At 44.7% G+C, this 22,784-nt stretch overlaps 1 protein-coding gene across 3 annotated transcripts; it reads right to left on the bottom strand.

Moving 5' to 3' along the window:
• Positions 1–573: 573 nt before the first annotated feature.
• TEF (TEF transcription factor, PAR bZIP family member) lies at positions 574–22,784 on the bottom strand. 3 transcript variants are annotated; one of them, XR_012831996.1, is made up of 6 exons: positions 17,708–17,876; positions 11,553–11,879; positions 9,838–10,058; positions 8,383–8,594; positions 6,272–6,492; positions 574–602 (listed from the first exon to the last, which is right to left on the bottom strand). XR_012831996.1 is itself a non-coding variant. In XM_075727974.1 (5 exons), exons 1-5 carry the CDS (start codon positions 22,782–22,784, stop codon positions 6,471–6,473), a joined length of 885 nt encoding a protein of 294 aa, XP_075584089.1. In that variant the 3' UTR covers positions 3,019–6,470. The 3 variants fall into 3 exon arrangements, 2 of the variants coding, with proteins under 2 accessions (XP_075584089.1, XP_075584098.1); XM_075727974.1 differs by lacking the exons at positions 574–602; positions 17,708–17,876 and adding an exon at positions 22,682–22,784 and having other exon boundaries at positions 3,019–6,492; XM_075727983.1 differs by lacking the exon at positions 574–602 and having other exon boundaries at positions 3,019–6,492; positions 17,708–17,891.

Consider the following 22,784-nt stretch of genomic DNA (forward strand, 5'->3'; position numbering starts at 1 on the left):
CATATGCTTAGCTGTTTAATAGCTATTTTACAGCCTAGAGACACTGAGAGGGGAGGAAAAAGGGAGGGGGGGAGAGATGCCACCATCTCTGCCCCCTACAAAAGATGTTGTGGCTTTGTCATTTATGGAACATTGCAGACGCAGCTGTTACCAGAGAGGAGACTGCTCCAGTACAGCATTAAAGACAAAGAAGTTATATTATAGCTGGAGAAAGTGACATCACAGGCTAATCTCTTTAGATGAAGGCTGATGGATCAATCTCACCTCCTCCTCAAAACCCAAGTGTTCATACTTCCTAGCACACTACTCATGATTTTCACTCCACTGTTGGTTTTTTTTTTTTCTTTTAACACAAGATAGAAGAGGTCATGAAAGCTGATGAAAGTTCCAGCTGTGCAGCATCCAGTGAACATGTACTCAGCAAAACATCAAGTCATTAATCACTTACTTTCTCTCCACACCACAACAGGATACCCGTGTCATCTATGTACATAATAGAACCAATAAAGATGTAGACTACCTAGGTTACAAATGAGCTTCAGTAACAGTCACTCACTGTTCATTGCAACTTGCTGCAGTCTGGCTGAAGGCTGGAGACAGATCTGTTTGAGCCAAAAGAGAGAATAGTTTAAAAAAAAAAAAAAAACCCAAACAAAAAACCCCAAAACAAACCAATCTTTAATTTTCCTCAATCACTAAGCTTTACAAATCATTTAATATTGCCACCTTCCAAATGCTACTCACAAACGACAAATCAACTGTCCAGCTAATGGGATGGGAAGAGTACAATCATGAACGTCATCAGTGACTACTGTTAAAGAAAGACTGGAAGAGAATCAATTCCCTCAAATTCTTAGTTTCTCTGCTTAAGTAGCTCATTATTATTTTTTTAAAACATTTTTTGTTGATAGAAAGCATCACAACTAGACTAGAATTCCACAACATCAATCTTTGTTTTGATTTCTGTAGTTCTCGAGGAAAAAAAAAATCCCAAATCAAGCTACACGAAGCATTAACAATATTCAGATATTACAATGGAAGCACTTATTTATTACTTCATAGAACAGATTAGTTTTAAAAGTGTATTTACATGTTCTAAGTTATACAAAATACAGTATTCCAATAATCATGTTAATCACCGTATTTCAGACAACTTCACATAAAAGTGCAGAGGATGCATCCATCCATGATCCTGACCAGTAGCAAGCGGTCACCCGCAGTGTGACAGATGACAGCTGCTATTGTGCCCCCTCAGGAAAACAAATCCCACCATACTTTCTCACTGAGACATATCTGCAGATCTAAGAAAACATTCAGGCAGGTACACGAGCAAAGTTTGTTGAGACCCACAGACCAAAAATCACATGCCTTAATTTACTAGATGTATGTGAAGTACTTTTTTTTTTTTTTTTTTTTTTTTTTTTTTTTTAAAACAGATGTTGTACAGCAAAGGGCTTCTGCTCATGCCTTAGTTGGGAAAAGTAACAAGGGTTTTAGCTATGTAACAGGCACCCAAATTACACTTAATATCAACAGCCTTGTAACTACAACTAATCATGTGTTAAGGACACAATTCTGCATCTGACTGCCTGGGCAGAGCTTCACATTCAAGAACAGATCCTGTGAAGTCCACATGGTTCTCTACAGATACAGGGCTCATCCCATGCAGAAATGACAACAGAATTGAGGCCTTAAAATATCGGGGCCTCAGACAGTAATTTCCTCATGACACAGCACTATCAGTTCATATCGGCAGGTCAAGTCCCACTGCAACAGTACACTTAAAGCAATAGCTATTTTTTCATGCCTTTCTGCAGGAACTCTCTTCCCTATCTGTGTGTTCCTTTCGCTTTCTTCTGGACAGTGGAAATGAGATCAAGAAAGGGAGATTCCCAAAACAAGTACATATCATCTGTATGATGCTAAACTGAGGGGATCCAAAAATGTCCTAAAATTGTAAACAGTGAGGCTTCAGTTTTAGCAATCTGGCTCAGGTCACGCTTTTGCATTACTCTTCCTGCTTTCAATCTTTACTCTCCTTGGCAAGTATCTGTATGTTTATCTATACACGTATCTTCCTCAAAGGATTCCCCTTCTCCTGTAGCTGCTTGAACTTTAAGAAGTTTGCATTCCAAAAATGACTCACTAGGCAACAGCACACTATCAAACTAACAAATTACATTCTATATGCCAAATTTGCATTGTCATGAATTAAACCATTGTAATTTCTCAATTAGTGTTATGTTAGCATCTCCACAGAAGTTTAGTTAAGCCTATTCTACCGTTTTCCCAGTCCTTCATTGTGAATTTATCTATCTTCACCATGTTACAGTGGCAGATATACAGATCAGAGTAATTATCTGAAAATCTAGAAAGCCATCAAGTGTCTTGTAGTGCTGCAAAGGCAAAACACTAGCATTAACAAATTATTTTGCTGTTTATGGATTTAGATGTAGGTTGCCAAAAATGAGACATTTATGCATTAAGCAAATTTGCATTTCTCATCTTGTGCTTAGCAGCTAAAACCATAAGGGTGAACAAAAGCTTATCTGGATTTTACAAAGGTCTGAGATACCTCCACTCTCCCTAAAAAGGTAGGCATCGGATCACAAGGAACAAAGCCCTGTTATGCTGAGGACGCTTACAAGGCTTGAAGCAGCAATATTCTCTTCTGTGCAAGTCCATTATTTCTGCTGTCTACACAAAAATATTTTTCCACAAGCGGTTTTCTTACAGTATTCCCAAAGCTGCTGGCCTTCCACTGCACCTCCCAACTTGAAATGAATCTGGTACAACTAGCAGCAGTCCTGCAGATAATGCTGGAAGTGATTACTACAGCTAGAACACCTTGGGCTTTCAAACAGCACAGCAGGGAAATGGAGAATTGTCAGAAAAGAAATTAAGTATTACTAGAAGAACTGCAAAAAGCTGCATTAGACTTTTTTTTTTTTAATTCCTTCTCCCAGCACAAGTTTATAGTACACTACTTTTCCCACCCTGTCCATGCAGGGCAAAAAAAAAAGAAGCAAATTCAGATTATCTGAATATCAAAAGTATCACTAACTGTCTAAATGAACAGGTGATAGGACCAATTTACCAACATTACACCTGCAATCCAAGATACATCCACCTGATCCCAGCACAGAATGCTCCAGAATAAAGCAGACATCCCTGACTCCAATGCGTGCTAAAACTTTACAATAACCATGTGAGAGTAAAGACTTTTTCCTGTTGGAGTTAATGAGGTCTTTGTTACTGGCTTCAGTGGGAGCAGATCTTGGCAACAGGTGAAATATTAAGTTTCTAGGGAATTTTTAAATACAAAAATGCGTTATTATAAGGAAATATAACTGTGTAGCATTAGAAGACCATGTATGAAAGCAATACTGTATTAAATGTTGCGCATCATCTATTCATAGTCTGTTTCTTCTGTAGAATAAGACAACATTCATTGCCCAGAAATCTCATCAACAGTTTATATATTTTCAGAGTTAGTACTATGAAATGGCTGTTTGGTGTCAATCCAATTCCTAATGAACGTCCAGCTGTGTCAAAAAATGCTCCCTTTACTGGCAATCCCTGCAGTGATGCTGAAAGGTGCACTCCCTTTATTCTCTCCCCTTGGAGATGGTCCCTTTATGGCTGGAATGGGGTACATTGGCATCAGGCACCCTTACGGCCTCTACAGAGCGTGTTCCAAGGTTAGAGAACTTCAGACTCTAACAGTGTCAATTCAGCATCTTTTAACGTTCAGACTGAGCTAAAAGAATATTGGTCTTACGACCACTATGAAAACACATCCAAGTCATCACTTACGGATAGGATTGTCATCCTAGTCAAAGAAACAAGATTATATAGTTAATCGTTCTGAGAGGAGCAGAGAGCTCTGAAGCAGTAAGCTTAACTTCCTGAGACTGCAAAAACTGAGAAAGGAATTCAGCATTGCATATAATTTTTTGTCTGGCAATACCTACATTCCTTTAAAAGTAGTTACTACCTTCTCATCTATCTTTAAGATGTTTCTTCTTAAGAAAAAAATTTTTCCAACTACAAAAGTTAAGCCGCACTGACCCTAAAGTGCGATTTTCCAGTTTTGCAACCCGTAGACACATGAATCACAAAATGTGCAAATTTGCACTGTCCTACAGGGAAGCACAAGAGTTTGCTAACAGTCTTCTCTGAAAGAAAGATCTAATGAACGTTCACTGTTAGTTTCCATTGTGTAAGCTTTCAATACAACAGAAAAAGCTAACAGAATTGCATATACTATTCTCACTGACTGACTATTTTGCTGTTAAAATAGCATGACATAATGCAAACCCAAATCCTGTATACAGTATTTAAGTATTTAAAAGATATTCCTAAAGCAGTAAGACAGCAAGACCCAAATGAAGAACTAGCAACTCCTTGCCTGGTTACAATATTCCTTAGCTTTCTGATTTAAACAGGAAGCATGACTTTCAAGAACAGCCATTCAAAGCTAACTGAAAATTTAGAAATGATAAATGCAAAAAGAGTTGCTACATTTACATGCTGTCTGGGTTGTTTGTTCTGGGTTTTTTGTTTGGCTTTTTTTTAAAAAAAAAAAAAAATCCATGGTTTGGCCTTTATCACCAAAACAACAACAAAAACCAGTATATACCAAAAACACCAGTCCAAATCAGCAATACTTGATACAGATAGAGATATATGCTGACATTTCAGCAACATGGAGCTAAACTATTCATCTATTTGAAGGGATTACCCCAAGATTCTCTCAGAGCTTTAGAATCCCAAATTATAATAATACACTCATAAGTATACTTTTTTTAACCACCAAAAAAGTTAAAAGCACTTTCTTACTTCAGAACATGGTCCATTAAAAACAACAGGTCAATAACTGCATTTAATGTACATGCTCTTTACAAAGGTTATGCTTTCAAAAAAATGGTTATGAATTCTGGGTTTTGAGATTTTTTTTTTTTTTTAAGTGAAGTTTACAACATTAGCTGCTTCTTTGCACCTTTTTCTCTTTGCCTTTCTGCTCTGAAATTTGCATTTACCCAAGAGATTCCACTGCTAAGTCAAAATACTTGTTCAACACGATAGTGTCAAGCTTTGCTGGTAACTAGTTGTGCCTCATAATTTCGGCACTTGTGCTTCTGAAAGCTTTCAAGATTATTTTTCTTGAGTTGTATGCTGTTTATCAATCTCCAGGCACAAATACACTACTGTCTTAGAAGCTCCATTTTGGCTACAAGCATGGCCCTGTACTACTTTCCCAGAAATTAAGTACTGTTTTTCTTCCCACACAAGTTTAGTTCTTAAGCTTCCTCAATGTAAGAGTAGATTCTTGTTATGCTGATGAAACTCTTACAAAAGAACTTCCACCTACTTCCTCCATCTTCTACACACAATAAACATCCCTGCAATCCGTCCAAGCTTTCATCCAGCTCCCACACCAGCACAAGGGTCTTGATACTTAAGCTGCCCGTTGTAACTGTGAGAAATCATTGGCTGTTTCTGTTTTATAAATGTGATGAACAAAGTACTCTTTCGCCACCACAGTTCTCATGTAGTCAAGAGACAGAAAATTGAAATATGGCAGCTAATAGCCATTGTTTCACTGGAGCTAATACTCATTTGGTAGTTTCAGACTGCCAAAAGACACGGGGATCAGCAGCTCAGACTAGCACCTTTTGCATGATTGCTAAATCCTTAACAGAAGAATAGATCTTGTTTCAGCAAGATACCATAAAAGAAAGTGAGCCTCATAAAAGAAACAAAGGAAAAGGCAGATGACAGCAGTGTAGCTGTGGAGCAGGAAAGCAACCAAAGTGTTTTACTATTACATGGGTCATTTGATAGAGGTTTATTACTACTCTTTGTATGGCACACTATGGTGCTTTCTGGATTGTTTCAATACATCTGCTGTACTTTTCTGCACTGGAAGTCTCACACATAGACTGCTGTTTTCCTGGTGTCTAATTCTGCACTCACAGTACTCCACAAGATGCTACACTGTACCACAAGTGAGCTGCAATATTAAATAAAGTTCATTCTACTGCAGGGAAAAGAGTCTTAAAATACAGCAGTTCTTAATATATACAGACACTTTCATTTAAAACTCCCTATTTTCTTTCACTTGAGTGCCGAAACAAAGAGTCACTATTCACACAGGCTGTCAACAGACTTTGAGACATGAACTTTGAGTGTCTTGACAAAACCCCAATAAGTAAGCTTATTGTAGTTCATAGTTACAGTGAGAAAGACAGATAAGAAAGCCATATACAGAATTAAGAAGACTTTGCACTTTTCATCATGCCCAGCCCTGGGTAGTTCAGATGGGGTACTTGCAGGCAAGCAGGCAGGCACGGTCATCGTCAGTTGTTTGTGTTGGGACACCTCATAGATTTCACTGCTCGCTCTGAAGACTGGCGATTCATGTGTGCTTTTTAGTTTCTTTGTTTTTAAAAGTCTTTAAAGTTGCATCACTCGGAATCAGATAAGTCACTTTAAACAAAGCAAAGTGTTAAGTGTGACAATTTATTTATAACATACTTCCCACCATCACCACCACACACCACCCTGTGAAAGAGAAACCCCTGCTGAAAGGGTGACAATTTTTAGTATGTTTGAAAGAAGTTAGACCAACACCGCATGAAGAGCCACTCTAGTCAAATTAAGAGCATAACAGAGGGGGAAACAGACTTCCTTAAGAATTCAACGCACAATTGGTCTAAACTCATACCAATTTCCACATTATGTTTAAAAGACAAGGTAGGCAAGAAGTCTTTAGTATAGAAAAGAAACCCCAATTCTTTTTTAATATACTTTTCAGATTTCAATAGGCAAACTGGCAACTAGCCTAAACATCTTCTATCCCACATTTACTCCCTAATATAAATATTAGCCCAGGAAGTGTATCCTAAGAGTTCTGACAGAGCCACTATCTTAAGATAGCTTCTCGTGTTAAGAGGACTTCTAGACATATACTTCTGTTAAAGCTTCTGGTTCTTGCAGTTGTAGGTCATGTAGAAGGTCCCATCACACAGAACATATTTTTCTTTTAACACCACATACTGTTGAAGCAGCGCTTGGTGCTGAGAATGGATTACTTCCAAGAGGGCAAGTCTTGTGTGCTAATTTTGTAACAGGAAACATGCTGGAGAGACAACCAGCAGGCATGGAGAGACCAGATATGCTGCTACACAGGAGATAGTGAGGTAAACTGTTCGTGTTTAGAGTGGGTGTAGCTTGTTCCATAGAGAGTTCACGAGGCAAAGGACCAAAACTCTTTCTCAAGCTGTTGTACAACAGGTAAGGTGCAGTAAGCTAACAGGGGCTTGTCTTTTTTTTTTTTTTTTTTTTTAAAAAAGGCGGGGGGGGGGGCAAAACTTTCTTCTAAAGCATAAGGTACTGCCAATTCCTCAACAGATGGGCCTCAAGCTTCAGGCTAACGAGCCAGACCTCTTCTTCTAAATCTCCCTTACTTCTCAGTTAGGTGTAACATGCTGCTTTATCAGCAGTTCAAGAGAGAAGTCCCTCTAAGGAAAAAAAAGAGGAGCGGTGGTAGAAATACAGCCTAAAACCCACAGCAAATTGTCCGTATCTGTAAAGTGAGAGATCCCCTACTGTTCTCTCTCCTTGATTTCTCGAAGTTACCCAGGATTAGAACCTATCAAGATATTTGAGCAGTATTTTTATCAACACTGCACTGACTCTGGTCTGCATAACACTTGTGCATTAACCTTGAGATATCTGAGTTTTTACAAGAGATAGAATAATTTCCTGTATTCCTGTCCTAAAGGTTCCCCTATTCCTTTTCAACAGGAACAGAGTTCTATACAACATGTACTTTCTAGTGCCTCTGAATGGGAGAGGAAATAATTTCATGATGCTGCCCAGCAACATCTACTTATATCTTAAAATTGTTTTACAATTTGACTTGGGGGGGGGGGGAGGGTAGTGGTCATGGAGAGGGAGAAAAGAGCAGGAGTTTAAAAAGAAAAAAAAGAAAAAAAAAAGCAAGAAGAGTCTCCTAGGCCCTTTCTCCACTTAAAATGGAGATTAGAACAGATAGCAAAAGCCCTGTCCAGTCAGGAGGGATCCACATCTATTCCTCCAGACAGGTGAATCAATTCTATTGTATGACATCAGAAAATGGTCTATCAGTGTTAAAACCAAAAAGCTGTAAATATGGACACTAAGATTTTGGGCAATGCAATGATCAGGAAAGGGCCTGAACAAGTTGTGCCAACAGAAACAGGGTTTGGGGGTTTTTTGTGTAGATGCAAAATGGCAAAGCCTCCGCAAACTTTATTTCTGGGAGTCTCTACAGAAGGCAGAGAAGTCTAAGAGGCTAAAACAAGGAGCCCTAACAAGGAAAAGGGGGGTGCTTACAAGGGTCCGTATCTGGTCTCGTATTTAGAAACAATGTTCTTGCATCGTCCCACTTCCTTGCGCAGCTCTGCAACCTCCGTCCTCAGGGCCGTATTCTCTTTCTCAAGAAAGGCTGCCCGAATTGTGATCTGATTCTCCTTTAATCGCCGAGCATCACGGGAACGCTTTGCCGCCACATTGTTCTTCTTTCGCCTTGTCCAATATTTTTCATCCTGTAGCAAAAAAGGAAAAAAAAAAAAAAAGATGCCAACCTGACAACTGCATCAAATAGACACCTCTTTATTGTATAATGACATTCACACTGACTGCTATATTGAAGAATTTCCTTCATTGGTTTGCAGGGCTCAGACACCAAAATGCAGGCAACACAGTACTGTAAGATTTCATCTTTACACGAGTCTTGCTTTAGAATAAACCAAGTGAACTGCTACAACTAGGGAGATTCTTTAAGAGACTTGTACTACTAAGAAGCTGTCCAACTGAAGTGCTCCCTTTACTTTGTTTCAATTCAGGAATGAACTTCCATAGAAAACCACCTGTTCTGTTGTCTGGGCTGCTTAACACCAGATCAGACATAATGCTGGGCAAATACATACAATGGCCTTCAAAAGTGCAGTTGATGAGGATGTGACTTGACAGTTGTTCTACTTCTAATTTCTGTGTATAGCATGGGAAGTTGCTCCTGGCCAGTAATTGTCTCATGATACCAAACCACCAAAAGAGCAAGAACAGCAGTTGACTTGTGTCCTGGTTTCAGCTGGGATAGAGTTAATTTTCTTCCTCGCAGCTGGTATAGTGCTGTGGTTTGGATTTAGCATGAGAATAATGTGATAACATACTGATGTTTTAGCTGTTGCTAAGCAGTGTTTATACTAAATCAAGGACTTTTCAGCTTCTCATACTCGGCCAGCAAGGAGGTGCGCAAGAAGCTGAGAGGCAGTACAGCCAGGACAGCTGACCCAAACTGGTCAAAGGGATATTCCATACCATATGACGTCATGCTCAGTATATAAGCTGGGAGGAGCTGGCTGGGGGGCAGCGATCACTGCTTGGGGACTGGCTGGGCATCAGTCGGCAGGTGGTGAGTGGATGCATCACTTGTCTTTCCCTGAGTTTTGTTCCTCTCTCTTTTGTTGTTTTCCTTTTCATCACAATTTTTTAATTATTATTTTATTTCATTAATTGAACCATTCTTATATCAACCCACAAGTTTTCTCACTCTTACCCTTCCAATTCTCTCCCCCCTTCTCACTTGGGGGGGAGTGATTGAGCAGCTATGTAGTGCTTAGATGCCAGCTGGGGTTAAACCACGACAACTTGCCAATTCTATTCTTGGCAGTGCTTTTGCCCAATCACACAGGTATAGCGCATTAACTTTATATGTCAAAATGTTTGGGCAAAGAGTCGGAAACTTTGGTCAAGTCCTAGAGAAGTTTGCAGCAATAAATCTGTTACCTTTTGCTCATCTGGGACAAAAACCTTCTTGGCTTTTTTAATCATTGGTTGTGGTTTCAGGTCCTCTTCAGTAAACTTGTGCTTGCGAGGATTGAAGAGCTCGCCACCAGGCACACTGGACAGCACTAAATCAGCAGGGTCAGGGTTAAAATTCACCTCAACTTCTACGCAGTCAGGATCAATGGGGCTGGGAGTATTTCTCTCATTTTGTGGTGGGGACTCTGGCAACAACAGAAGTTACAATACATTCAGTGGGATGAAGAGAAGTAACAAAGAAGCAAACTTGGGTATCTCTATCTATTGCCCTACTGTGGGCAGTATTTAATAGTATTATTTGGTGTTTCCCTAAGGCATGCTTGGTGCTGTACAGCTGCTGGTACAGAGAGAAGCTACACAGTCCAGTTTGTAATACAAACTCTAGGAACTTATGCTAGACTGACAGACATGAGTACATAGACATGGGACAAGACTTAACTCTTCTTTGGCAAAAAGTACATGCTTTGTGCACTTAAGAAGCACCTTCCACAGCAGTAAGAAGTGAGAAACTTGTACCAGCCTGAGTTTTGCACCACAGAAAGCCTTATGAAAACAAGCCTGCCAAAAGACCCTGGTCCCTGGGTCCTTCAAAGGTCAGACAATTGTGTTTCCAAACAAAGGATTAAATAAAGGTGGGTTTGTTACAAATGCAACAGTATTCTACTTATTCACCACATGGAAACAAATGTCCCAACAGGTTGTCTGACACTGATAGAGTTCATATGCACTTTGCCATATTAATCTTTTTTTTTTTAAGCAAACTTCATATACATGAATTGATCACTTCTTCAAATTGCACTGATGTTTGCAATGAGTAAGCTTTTTCATGTACCACCTAGAAAAAAGCCACACCCTATGCCTTACTGAGCGTTCCACATTTTGTGTTTCTCTCACAGATTCACAGAACAGGGCCTGAGCAAAATGCTTTCTGTAAAGTCTGCTCATAAAATAGTACTGTGAAAGTTTAGTAGTTATCATGTTTACACTCCAAATGTAGAGCAAACTGAGCTGCTAAATTCTTTAAGAGATCTCCATACTACAAATGAAGAGTACTAGTTTCCTAGTACCATTCAAGTACAGCTTTGTTTCTTTGTTCCTCCATTCTGACTTCAAAGCACCGCAGAACATCAAACTGCATCATTAACACACCTTTTCCAAGTGTTCGTTCTCGCACTTCGCAGGCTAGCATGAAAAGATTGCTTCATTGTTTTTCTATTAAGCATTGTTATTTGAGGTACATTAAGTTAGCATAAGTTCAACCAAGCAGACCAAGCCACCCAGGTAGCACAAATTACTTGTCACAAACTATCAAATCTGTTGTAAAATAACCTGAGAAACTATTTTCTCAACATGTCCAGATTCTCAATAGATTAGCAATACCAAGAAAGCAAATACTTTATGTATGTTGGTGTTTTCAGCTCTTCTAATTTCAAGAGAAACAGACTGCACACAGAGACAGACAGTTTTTTCCAGGAGGGAAAGAAAGGAAGAAGAATAGAGGGAGCATCTTCATTAACTGACACCTGGACTGAGGCTCTACATTGAGCCTGTCTGTACTACTTAACCTGCCACAGCTAACACTGACAAGGTTAGCATGTCTCCTCTTTGATCTAAAGAGGCACCTTTTAATAAGAGAAAAACAAAAGTCCCTCAAAGCCCCCCCGTATTATTCCATCTACCTGTGCTGGAGGCTGCTTCAGATTGCTGGTAAACTGCAGTGGAAGAGGAAGATGCAGGAGAACCAGTGGAAGCACTGGCAGACTCCTTTCCTTCCAGCTCAGCTACAGGCAAGAGTGGATTCTGGTTCAAATCCAGGTGAGTAGGGCTGGAAGGAATTCCATTCTCCAGCAGGAACTCATCCAGATCCATATACTCCAGGTGGAAAGACTCGCCATCGTAAGGAATGGTTTTGTCCCAAATGGGCGGCATAAGAGAAGCCGAGACTGCCATAGTGCTAGCAGCTGCTGCCTCATCTTCCTCAAGCTTTATCTTCTCCTTCTCTTTATCTGAAAGATACAAGTAGGTCACTGTACAAGCTGCAACACAGGAGAGACTCAAGGTTTAAGAGTCTAACAAAATCCCAATGAAAAGAAATTCAGTCAGCTATAGTTCTGCTTCATGACATGACCTGAAAAATCAGATGTTGAAAGGCAACATTCATACATTCATATGTAACTCAGTATGGAGTGCTCTGACTCCCTCTGACAGCTAGACCACAGACATTTGAGTAGCCTTAAAGATCGGCATCTTTGCTATGATAACTTACCAAAGTGTGATATAATACTGCACCTAGCTTATTAGCTAGTCACTGCAAAATAGCCTGTTTTTCACAGGCTCATCTTGAAAGACAGCGAAAGTGAGTGTCTGTAAGTATGATTACATGGGAAGCCATTAAGAAAACTCCGAGGAAGCATATTAGTTTATTCTATGCACAAAGAAAAAAGATGCAGAATAATAATCTAGATACAAACAAGAAGTGAATATAGGTTTTCCGATTCCATGTGAAAACTAGTCAAAAGGTCCACAGGACAACAGAGACCTGGATGTCTATTGCTCAATATTTTAAGAAGCATTTCTTTCTGAAATGACTCAGCATGTCCACACAAAGTAATAGCTCTAAATAGTGTTCACTATAGATAGCTCAGAGCATCTACATACAATTTTCACTCTTTGGGGAGATGTCTAATAAGGCATACTCCCACACCCCATCCCCAAGCCACAAAAGACTGATGAAATTTTCTCCATTTACTATGCTACAGTGCACCTATTGCAGAAAAATGGTTGTTTCTATGTTCCCCATAGTTACCGAATCTTAACAATTGTCTGGGACAGAATCCAAGCAGAAAACTCAAGTTATGGAATAATTACATAATTTAAGAGATAAAAATAAGCTGGCAGAAAAGGAGAAAAAAAAATCCAAGTAATTTTCCTGATCCAGTTCTCCACGTAGCCAGGCAGCTCTACCAGCACTGAAGGAGGCATTGCAGAAGCAGTGTTAGCACTGCCAGCCAGCATTGAGCCAGCGCTGCCATTAAAAGGAACGGTCACCAGTTGTACTCTAACCAACTGCAAATTGGTTCTTATCATGGAAGCTGACAAATACTCCATTCAATGGAACAAGGGCTGCAAGGACATACACTGGATCAGTCTGGATCCCCAGGATTCACACAGGTTAGCCCGACAAAACGCACAGATCTTTGGCACTAGGGTTTTCTAGACTGGCTACAATATGCTAAAGGAGTATTTTTCTTTATCAGGGGTGGGAATGGGGGTGAAACTCTGCTCTAAATCAGAAAACTCTATTTATATAAAACCTATTCTGATAGAAGTGGCATTCCTTCCGCTGTTGCCTTAGCTGATGTGGAATTGAGACTGAAAGAGCTTTTCAGGGTTTAAAGAACAGTGCTGCCATACAAAGTAAATTAGCATTTTAACCTACCATACTCTGAACATTTTATATGAAATAAGACTCCGATTTTAAACTAAACAGCTGAGAACATATTCACCAGCCACCAACTTGGGACTAAGAGCAAGTACCTAAAGAACATGTTAAATTCAGACCAGTGGCTCCTGGACCTGAGCTTTGTTAACATCATCTTGCAGCTTTTGGCCTTACCACTTCACACTGCCACCTCAGAACTACCATCTCCCAACTCCTATCCCTGCTATGAACTCCTTTTTGCAGGGGCATTTTGCAACTTTCCTACGCTTTACTTGGGCAAAGCAAACGTGCAGGTTAACAGGCATGATCCAAATAACCTGACTGTTTCTAGACAGCTCCTACTTGAAGCTAGAAAAGAAACAGCACCTACTCTACTTCACATGTAAGGATGATTTCACTTACTACTGAAGCACACCCCACCAAATTGGAACTGCCATTTTACATCCAACTTGTGAATCTGGGATTGTGCGTTTCCATAAGGTTTGCATTGTGCCCTGCACAACCAAACCCAGATTTGCATTGAGGGTTGTGGACAATAGTAAAGACACACTACTCCTAGTAAGACATCACTGAAACAAATGCAAGTGACAATAATGAATTCTTTGTAAATCACTTTATTTTTTAATCAACATAATAAAAAACTTGTGTATGTTGAGTCAAAATGTCAACTAAAAAGAAAAAATCATTCTTTACTCTTGAAAACAATAGCATTCCATTATAAGTTATGCCTGTTTTAATGCAAGCCATCAGTGCTTTTGTTTTGCAACATCTAATACAGTACCTCCAATAGAGGAGAAAAGAAACCTGAGGTGATTAGTAGACTAAACATAAGGCTTAAAAATATTTTTCAGAAGGTAGATGCCAAAAAGACTATACTGGTGGCATATGTGGCTCTTCTCGGATCTTTTAATGCCTTTTAGATGTGCACCATCATCCTGCTGTACTTCAGGAACCTGAAAAGACTGTGGTCTCTCCAACTTCCTCTTGCTATCATCCCCAGCTCACACCAGGTTAGATCCTTTGTTCACATGAGAAGACCATCTGAATTTTCTTCTTTTTGCTACACGTTGACAGCTGGACAAGCATGGGGTCCCCAGTGCTGTCTTTGTTTAGCTATGCTCTCTCTCTCCCCTCACTTCTAACAGCAATATCTGAAGCAAATGAAAATAGAAGTTAACACACATAATGGGTGCCCATGTATTTCAAACGAGATACGTAAAAAGATAAAACTGTTGTATGATCATTTTTGTATTGACATTTTCCCACTGGCTTTCTTTCAATTCATTTAATCTTTATTTCTGCTGCACAACATCCTGCTGGGTGCACAGTGTCTAATGAAACACTAATTAACTTCTTGCATCTTGAGGGGTAAGTTTCCGCCTGCCCCAGCACAGGGACCTGAAACGTTAATTCTCTGAAGATATTTATAGTGTAAACAGGTATTACCTGACAGCAGAGCTGCAGTATCCTAAGAGGCTCCATTTGCAGTGATTCAAGGTCACCCTGATAAATCTGGACTGTACTTCTGCAGCTGATAGCTCATGTCCGATTTAGCCCCCTCATTCTGCTACTGTGATGTATTAAATAGGCTGTACATCTGCTGTTAACAGAGAGGTCACTAGTTTATGCTAAGTAATTTAGGCAGAGCATTCCAGTTCTTGAACTGTTGGAAATACTGCTGGTTTAGCCAAAAACAGCAGCCTGGAAAGAGCTTTATTCCACATCCTGTTTTTTCCTCAAAAAAAACCCCAATAAACAAACCAAACTCAGACCAAAACACATTTTGGCCACAACTGTCAAGTCCTGTCCCAGCCACAAACAGAATACACACTTCTTTGACAAAGTTTCCCTCGTTCATCAAAAAATATTGCCAAATTATACTGAAAACACTATACAGGCTGATGCTGATTGCTCCATAAATCTTTAGTCCCACTCGTGACAATGGAACAAGACAAGTTATAGGGTTCTGTATTCCTGATGCCCATTACTGTGATGTTTGCTGAGGCACTCCTGCCACAGCAGCACACAGCTGGTGATTAAGGCATCCTTTGGAGAGTATGCAGCAGCTCATTATTAATAGGACAGACCTACACTCCTGCTCCAGAATATTAACTCTCTTCCCTTACTCCACAGGACCTTTTATAAAAAGATTATTATTTTTATTTATTTAATCCCTAAAATGTACATGACAACTTACAGCAAGGCTGGTCAGATATACTTGGTATACAGCAGGGCATTCAAGATGATGGCATTCAGTTGGAACTGGATGTCCTCCTCTGTTGCTCAGAAGGATTAGAAAGCCTTCTTGCTTACTGGGTAGTCAAATTACCTACAGCAGTTGGAAAACCCATAGGTAGCTTGTGGAGACTATAAATGGACACTGCAGCTAGTTGATACCGTTTCTTGCAGAATAAGACAGAAAAATTGTATTTTTGTCAACAAGCATTCCAGACAAAAGGCATAGGGTCTTTTCTCAGAAAGCTCCCTGAAAGCACACCACTGTATTAAGTGAATTAGTAATTATTTAACATTTTTGGCTGTGTCACTATACTGTAAAGGAACAGAAAATAAACAAGGATCCTCTGAAGTCAGTCGAGTCACAATTCTACTGACAAGCCTTTTGTAAAATTAAGAGTAACTACCTGCTAACACAGAAGGCATTCCTTCTTTTGTCTTGCAAATATGCAAACAAGAAAAGCATCAGATATCAAAATAAACAGAAAGCAACAAGTTCCACAAAGCCTGAAGTGAAACAGTACAAGGTGGACTAAGGAAATGGAGAAATGTTAAGAATGAGAACAATCTGAACTTCATCACAGCATGAATGGAGAGGGGTAATCAAGATACAATGGACTCACTAGCAAGCTTTAGAGAATCAAGTTGAACACCTTCCCAAGCTGGAATGGGGTCATCTAGTAAAAGGAAAAGTATCAAATGTTTCTAATTTTGGAAAAACGCACTACCTCAAAATCATCTTAGTTTAAAAATGTTGCATCTCCATAGGCCAGATCACATGATTCTGGACAAGAAAAGCACCTCTAAGACAAAGCCGCCATATCCCACTCAGCTACCATCATAGTTTCCACATAGGAACTTAAATTGCTCTGGCTGACACTATCCCCATTAAAAAGGATCAGGCAAAGAAATATCTTAAGAAATCCCATAATGTTGTAGATGCAAGAATCTACGTACTGCAGCATCCTGCACCACAGCAACATAACTAAAACCTTTATCACAAGCTGACTTTTTTAACAGAAAGGAGAAAAAATACTTGCCAGAATCACAAGATGGATACATTTACACAGTCTTGTGCAGTGGTAGACATAAAAAGTAAATGGATCTTAACTAGGATCCTCATGGGAACAATCTTGCCAACGTTGCTTGCACTGCAGTCTACCCTGAATATCATCTGATGTTCCAGAAAAGATTCCCAACCTCAAAATTCCTAAATGTAAGGACTTACTTTATTATAAACCAGTACACTGGGCATTACAGTGGTGCAGATAAACCTGGGCCTTCCTCAAAATCAAACTGATACTCAGAAAGGCAAAAATACTGCCAGGTGGGGGAAAAAAAGAAAAGTAAAAAAAAAAGTGTGCCATCAGCAATGAAGACTATAAGCACCAGCACTATTATTTACACAGCTGCTGTCTGCATAACCAGTGGGAAAGAGACAGCTCCAGCCTATACAGGACTGCATGCACAGGCAGCCAGTTATCCCCTTGTGGATTACCACCCAACCTAATCTAGAGATTTGCTGTTTATGCGTGTCATCACGCAACTTTTCAGCAATTAAGGTCAAGGAAGACTCAAAACCTTTTCATTACTACTTCCAACTATGTGTCTAAAGGTAGGGGAGGCTTCAGACAGCTAAGGGAATAAAACCAGCGTGTCACGTCCTGACTTCTACCTAATCCCTGGTACCCGAAGCATTTTATTTTGCCCAGCGCAGACACCTAAACACACCCGAAAGGACGATCGCAGCAGCCGAGTTTTCCAGTCGCACCGGCTCGCCGGGGAGACCCAGCCGGCGGCCGCCCTGCGCCTCTGAGGCGGGGAGGCTGCCCGGCTCCATGGCAGGCCCGGCAACCGCCCCGTGAGGCCGAGCCCTTCCTGCCGAGCCCGGCGGGCTGGGCTCCCGTGCTGCCGACGCTTGGCACAGCCAGCCGGAGGGGCGGAGCGTACCGGAGGGGGGGGGGGGGGCAGGACGCCAGACCCGGCCGTGCGGCCTCTCCCGCGGGTGCTCCCTCCGCGCCCAGCCCCACCGCGACCCGGCGGGTCCCGCCCTCCGAGGCACGGGGAGGGAAAACGGCGGGGGGGGGTGGTGGGGGGGGAGGGTGATGAAAGGGGGGGAGGGGGGAGCTGGAGGGCGTCGCGCGCGCCCGCGCTCACCCAGGCGCGCCTCCCGCGGCGGGTTCTCCATCAGCTTCTTCAGCACCAGCGGGAAGGCGCCCGCCAGGCCCCGCTGCTCCTGCTGCGCGGCGGCCCCCGCGCTCCCCCCGGCTGCCGTGGGCTCTGGTCCCGCCGCCGCCGCCTCCTGGTGCGCGGCGCGGCCGGGCATACTCCCCGCGAGCGAGCGAGCTGGCGGGTGCGCTGTCAACGGTTGTCAACGGTCGCCAGCGGCCGCAGCGCCCGGCGCGAGGCTGCGACAGAGCTCCCCGGGACCCGTCGGTCAACGACGAGCACGTAGCAGACAGCGCGCGAGAGGCCGACGGCGCATGCGCAGCCGGCTGACGCCTCGCGCCTGCCTCAATATTCATGAGCGCCGGGGCCCCGCCCAACCAAGCCGGTCGCGCCCCGCCCTTCCCTCTCCGCCCCGCGGATTGGCCCGCGCCGCTGGGAGGGGGGCGGCCCCGCCCGGGTAGGCCCCGCCCTCCCCGGCCGGCGCGGGCACGCGCCCCCCGCCCGCCGGGGCACGTGCAGGGGCAGGTTCCAGTGGCTCATTAGCATGCCGTGCCCCGCCCCCCGCCTCCCCCGGGCGTTGCGTCACCGCCAGCTGCTCCTGAGGGCGGGGAGGGGGGCAAGTGGGAGGGGCTCGCGCCGCCTCTGCGCCTGCGCGGAAGGCCCGCCCCCGCCGCTACCGGAGGCGACCGTAACCGGCTGCGGGGGCCCTGTGGGCGGCCCTGAGCGAGCCGCTTCCCAGCAGCGGGCCCCGGCCCCGGCCCCGGCCCCGGCCCCGGCCCCGGCCCTGGCCCTGGCCCTGGCCCTGGCCCTGGTCCGGCTGGGCTCGACAGCCAGGGCAGTCGGTGCGGCTCAGGAGGTCGGCAGGCCCGGGCTCGGAGGTCGGCGGCCGTCGAGGGGTGAGGCGGGAGCCCGCCGCTCCCCAGCCGCCGCCGGTGCCAGCGCTCCAGCCGCCCTGTGAATATCCTCGTTCAGGATCCCGAGATCGCCTTTCCCACATGACCTGGATTTAATCTCCCTCTGTCCTACATCACGCCCGCAGCAGCCGCAGCGGCGTGCCCTATATAGCGTTAGCAGGGAGAAGGACTCCGCTGCGGCTGCTGGCATGGCGGGGCAGCTGGAGGAGCGGGGTGTCTCTCCAAGTTTTCACAATCACAAGCAATTCCTTGTGATTCCCCGACCAGTCCCCCTGTTCCAGCAACAGGGATGCCATGCTGGGATTTAAGCTTCCGAGCTTACAAAGGGAGCAAATGTTGCCAAGTTCATCCCCAGGAGCACAGGCAGATACTGAGGAGCTTCTGCAGAATGAATAAGCTCGCAGAAGTGACAGACGCTGCAGCCACAGGCTTCTCCTGCCAGCAGTTGCTGCCTCTTGCCGCAGAAGGGCCGGCCACAGCAAACCTACCGCATAGCGCTGTGAGTGGGGAAAGGAAAGGGCACGCAACCCCCCTGGGATGGCCCCATCCGCACCCAACAGAGCCACAGGTGCCAGGGCGGAGATGTCCTCCCAAGTGCCAGCACAGAAGGACCTCTTCCTGCTTGGTTCGGCTGCCCCTCCACAAACTTTGGACATGTCATTTTGGTGACAAGCCACAATTTGACCTGACCCTTGCTAATAAACGCAGGTGGTCTTTGTGACACAGAACCAGGTCTGAAATCCTCCCCATGCGCCCCAGGAAAAGGAACAGACTGGAAATCATGTGGGGTGGGTGCTCCCCCCTGTTGCCTTACTGCAACGAGGACCAGGGAACATCTCCATCCAACCTGGGCGGACAGGGAGCTGCCCCTACCTGCCAGCTGCTTCTCTTGCGTAGGCTGGGAGGCTGAACCTGCTGTCTGCTTCGCAGAGGACAGGGATGGGACTCCTGACGCAACTCCTGCACACGTGCTGCCCAACGGGGAGCTGGGAAAGGGCCACCTTGTTAATACAGGCTGGAACAGCGCGAGTTAATGTATCATTTATCGAGGCTGATAAATCCAGCTGCAAGAAGCAGGCAGAACAGGGCATGCTCTACTGCCCAGCGTGCTCCAGGGCTGCTGCTTGCCCTCTGTGGACTCCCTCCGCCTTGCCAAGCTCAGCTGGCAGAAGAAAAAAAGCATGCGCATGAAAGGGAGATGCCACTTCACACGTGGCTATGAAACGCAGATGTCGGACCACACATAACAGAGGCAGCGCACACATCTCTGCAACGGGCGGTGGGCTCACAGCGATGCTTTTGCCTGGGAAACAGCTAGTGGTAGGCGGTAGACAGAGAACACAACCTAGTGAGGCCAGGACAGTGCAGCTTCCAGGAACAGAGCAAGGGGATGTAGCCAAAGCGGGGTAGGCCGCAGGCTTCCCCATTCAGTTATGGCTCTCATGGTTGCTTTATTCCATTGTTGATGCTGGAGGCGCCTGGGGATGATGCTGTGCCTCAGTACTGTACAGCGCGCCTTCAAGGAACAGGCTGTGTGTGCATTCCCCCCTGCAGATCTCAATGGCAACTGCTTTGCTGGGTAACGTCCACATGAATGGAGGTTATTAAACCCACTCAGCAGCCTTTACTCCAGGGCTTTTCCCTTTAGATCGACCATGTACTTCCTCCGGCACATTTCCACCCAAGCTCCACCACACTAGCGTTTGTTCTGCAACACCACTGGGTTGTGACTTTTCTTGGAGAGGCTTTAGCCTGTACAGTATTAGCTGCTCAGCCTGAAGGCAGGAGGGAGTTCCTGGAGAGCATTCCTGTGGGTTCCCTCTCACAGCACCCTGCTCGGGCATCAGTCCTGCCCTGCTGGCTAGGAGGGAGGTTGCTCTGGGAGCTTTTCCTCACTGCCTCTGGGGATCAGGGGTTCAAGCCACTGCCACCAGAAAGTGGGGACTGCACCATCAGCTCTACCTTCATGGTTAAGCTAGGATCTGCCTGGATTTTTACAATTTCTCTTTCGCTCTGCAGCTGAGAAAGAAGAGAGGAGGACAATGAGATATGAGGAGAGGAATGCAGCAGCCTTGGCTGTTACTGCTCGGAGTCTTGTCAGGGCCAAATGATGCAGAACAGCCCGGTTCTGATGCTGCAGGGAGGCACGCAAGCAGCAGCCCAGCGCTAGGCACAGAGTTGGGGGGGACGTGTACAAGCAGCCCCACTGGGATGTCTGAATAGCAGAACACATTTCAGACAGAGGCCTGAGACCCAGCAGATCCAGACAAGTGAGGTGTAGGTATGAAGACCCAGAAGGAGAGAACTGAGCAATGTGGGAAGAGGACCATGACAGGAACACTGGCCTGGGGAGGGAAGTGGCATAATAAGAACAATTCTAAGGGTTATGGGAGGTGATGCTGAGAGGCAGGGTGGTCCTGGGGCTGAGGAAGAAAGCTGCCACAAAACAGCACCCTCAGCTGCCAAATAAGCCACACTGAGTTAAGACTAAATTATTCCCTCTGCAAATCATTGATCTCTCCTCTACCCCCTACTCTGACTCTTGCCAAACAGATTAATCTTGCCAGCACTCCTCCCTTGGATTAATTCAATCCACTTGGCTGTGGAGACCAGAGATCCCAGAGAGGCAGCCAAACTTCAGCTTAGCCACAGCAAGGCTCTGCACCACGTGAGCCTCCCTTGGCCGTTACTGCCTCCTCCCAGCCAGGTCCGCTTTCTACCTGGGTATCAGTCAGCTCAGAAAACATGCCCTGGTCCCCGCACATAGCTTCATACTGTGTGATACGTAAACACACCCATTAGCGGGTAAAGTCTCAGCAAAGGAGAGAGCCAGCTTACAGGTGGCAGCAGCAGAGCAATGTGACAAAATGAGCCCCTTGGGGGGTATGGCAGCTCCCCTTGCCCTATTAACCCCTTTCCCGCAGGGAGCTGTGCAAGTGCCACAGGGCTCGCTGTATTCCAGCAGGTGTAGGAGGTGTAGGCAGCTGCCTCTCCTGCCACAAATGCTTTACTGCTGCTGCAGCAGCCTTTTCTCCCATTAAACCTGGAGCGAGAGCAAGGTCCCACTCCACATTGTGCATCTGGCTTTTCTGCTCCCACCTCCTGGATCACACTGCCCATCAAGACTGCAGAGATGTCTGCATGTCCTGGTAGCAACTCCCTACAGAAGAGCGAGCTCAGTGCACGTTTGTTTCTGTGAGTTCAACTCACTCGTGCCTAGACATGAGCTTGTTGGGCCGAGGTGTTCCCACCCCCCCCCCCAGCACTTGGCAGCAAACATTAAAACACAACAACCAAAAAGCAGCTTGCCAAGAGTGTGTAGTATCCTATCCAAAACCAGAGAGTCCCCGAGTTGTGCGATGGGCACTTGGAACATGCCCAGCAATAGAGAAGTGATGAGTCCAGCAAAAGCGAAGTGTTCAGCACAGCAGAAGCCCAGACTAAATACCTCCTGGGTCCTTTCCATTTGTTTTCTAGGATGCTGCACAGAGAGAGGGAAAGCCTAGGAGTACAGAAGTGCTCTTGCAAAGAAAACACAACACTTGCTGTGTTCCCTACCCCAGATTTCCACTGATAAACAATTGCAGCATCAAACACAAAGTCTGCACGGAGTCAGCCTGCCCCATGTGGGCCAGGCTCCCTGGACTGTCCGCATCCGGGAATTGGCCATGTCTGGAGGCTCAGCAGTTACTAACCATGGGACAACCTGGATGGCAACCCTGGAAGTCGCTCCTATGCGAGCACAGAGATTTGTGCCCAAGTGTTCTCTGTGCACAAAGCTTTGAGGGTTTCCAAACAGTAGCTGAGCACAGAGATTAGAAGGATCAGCACTCTTGACTGATTTTGTAATCAATCCATTGCTGCCTTTTTTCCTCCTAGCTGCACAACACGCTCGGTGCCAGAATTCCCCATCTGACTTGGACACCTGGGGGAAACGCACCCTTGAAGGGCTCGCTGCAAACAAGATCTTCTGCCCCATTCTCACCTCGCAACTTAAGGGGAAGGAGAAACCAAACAGAAACCCCAGCATGCGTTCCCTCAATCCTACCTGTCATCTTGTTGGTCCAGGGTAAGGAGTACTCCAGCAGGGACTTCAGGACTTCTGGAAAGTCCAGGGCAGCGGGGCCCCCGGGGCTGTTGCAGCTTGACAT

Source organism: Pelecanus crispus, chromosome 1 (assembly GCF_030463565.1).
Source record: "Pelecanus crispus isolate bPelCri1 chromosome 1, bPelCri1.pri, whole genome shotgun sequence".
In the NCBI taxonomy this organism is placed as follows: Eukaryota; Metazoa; Chordata; class Aves; order Pelecaniformes; family Pelecanidae; genus Pelecanus; species Pelecanus crispus.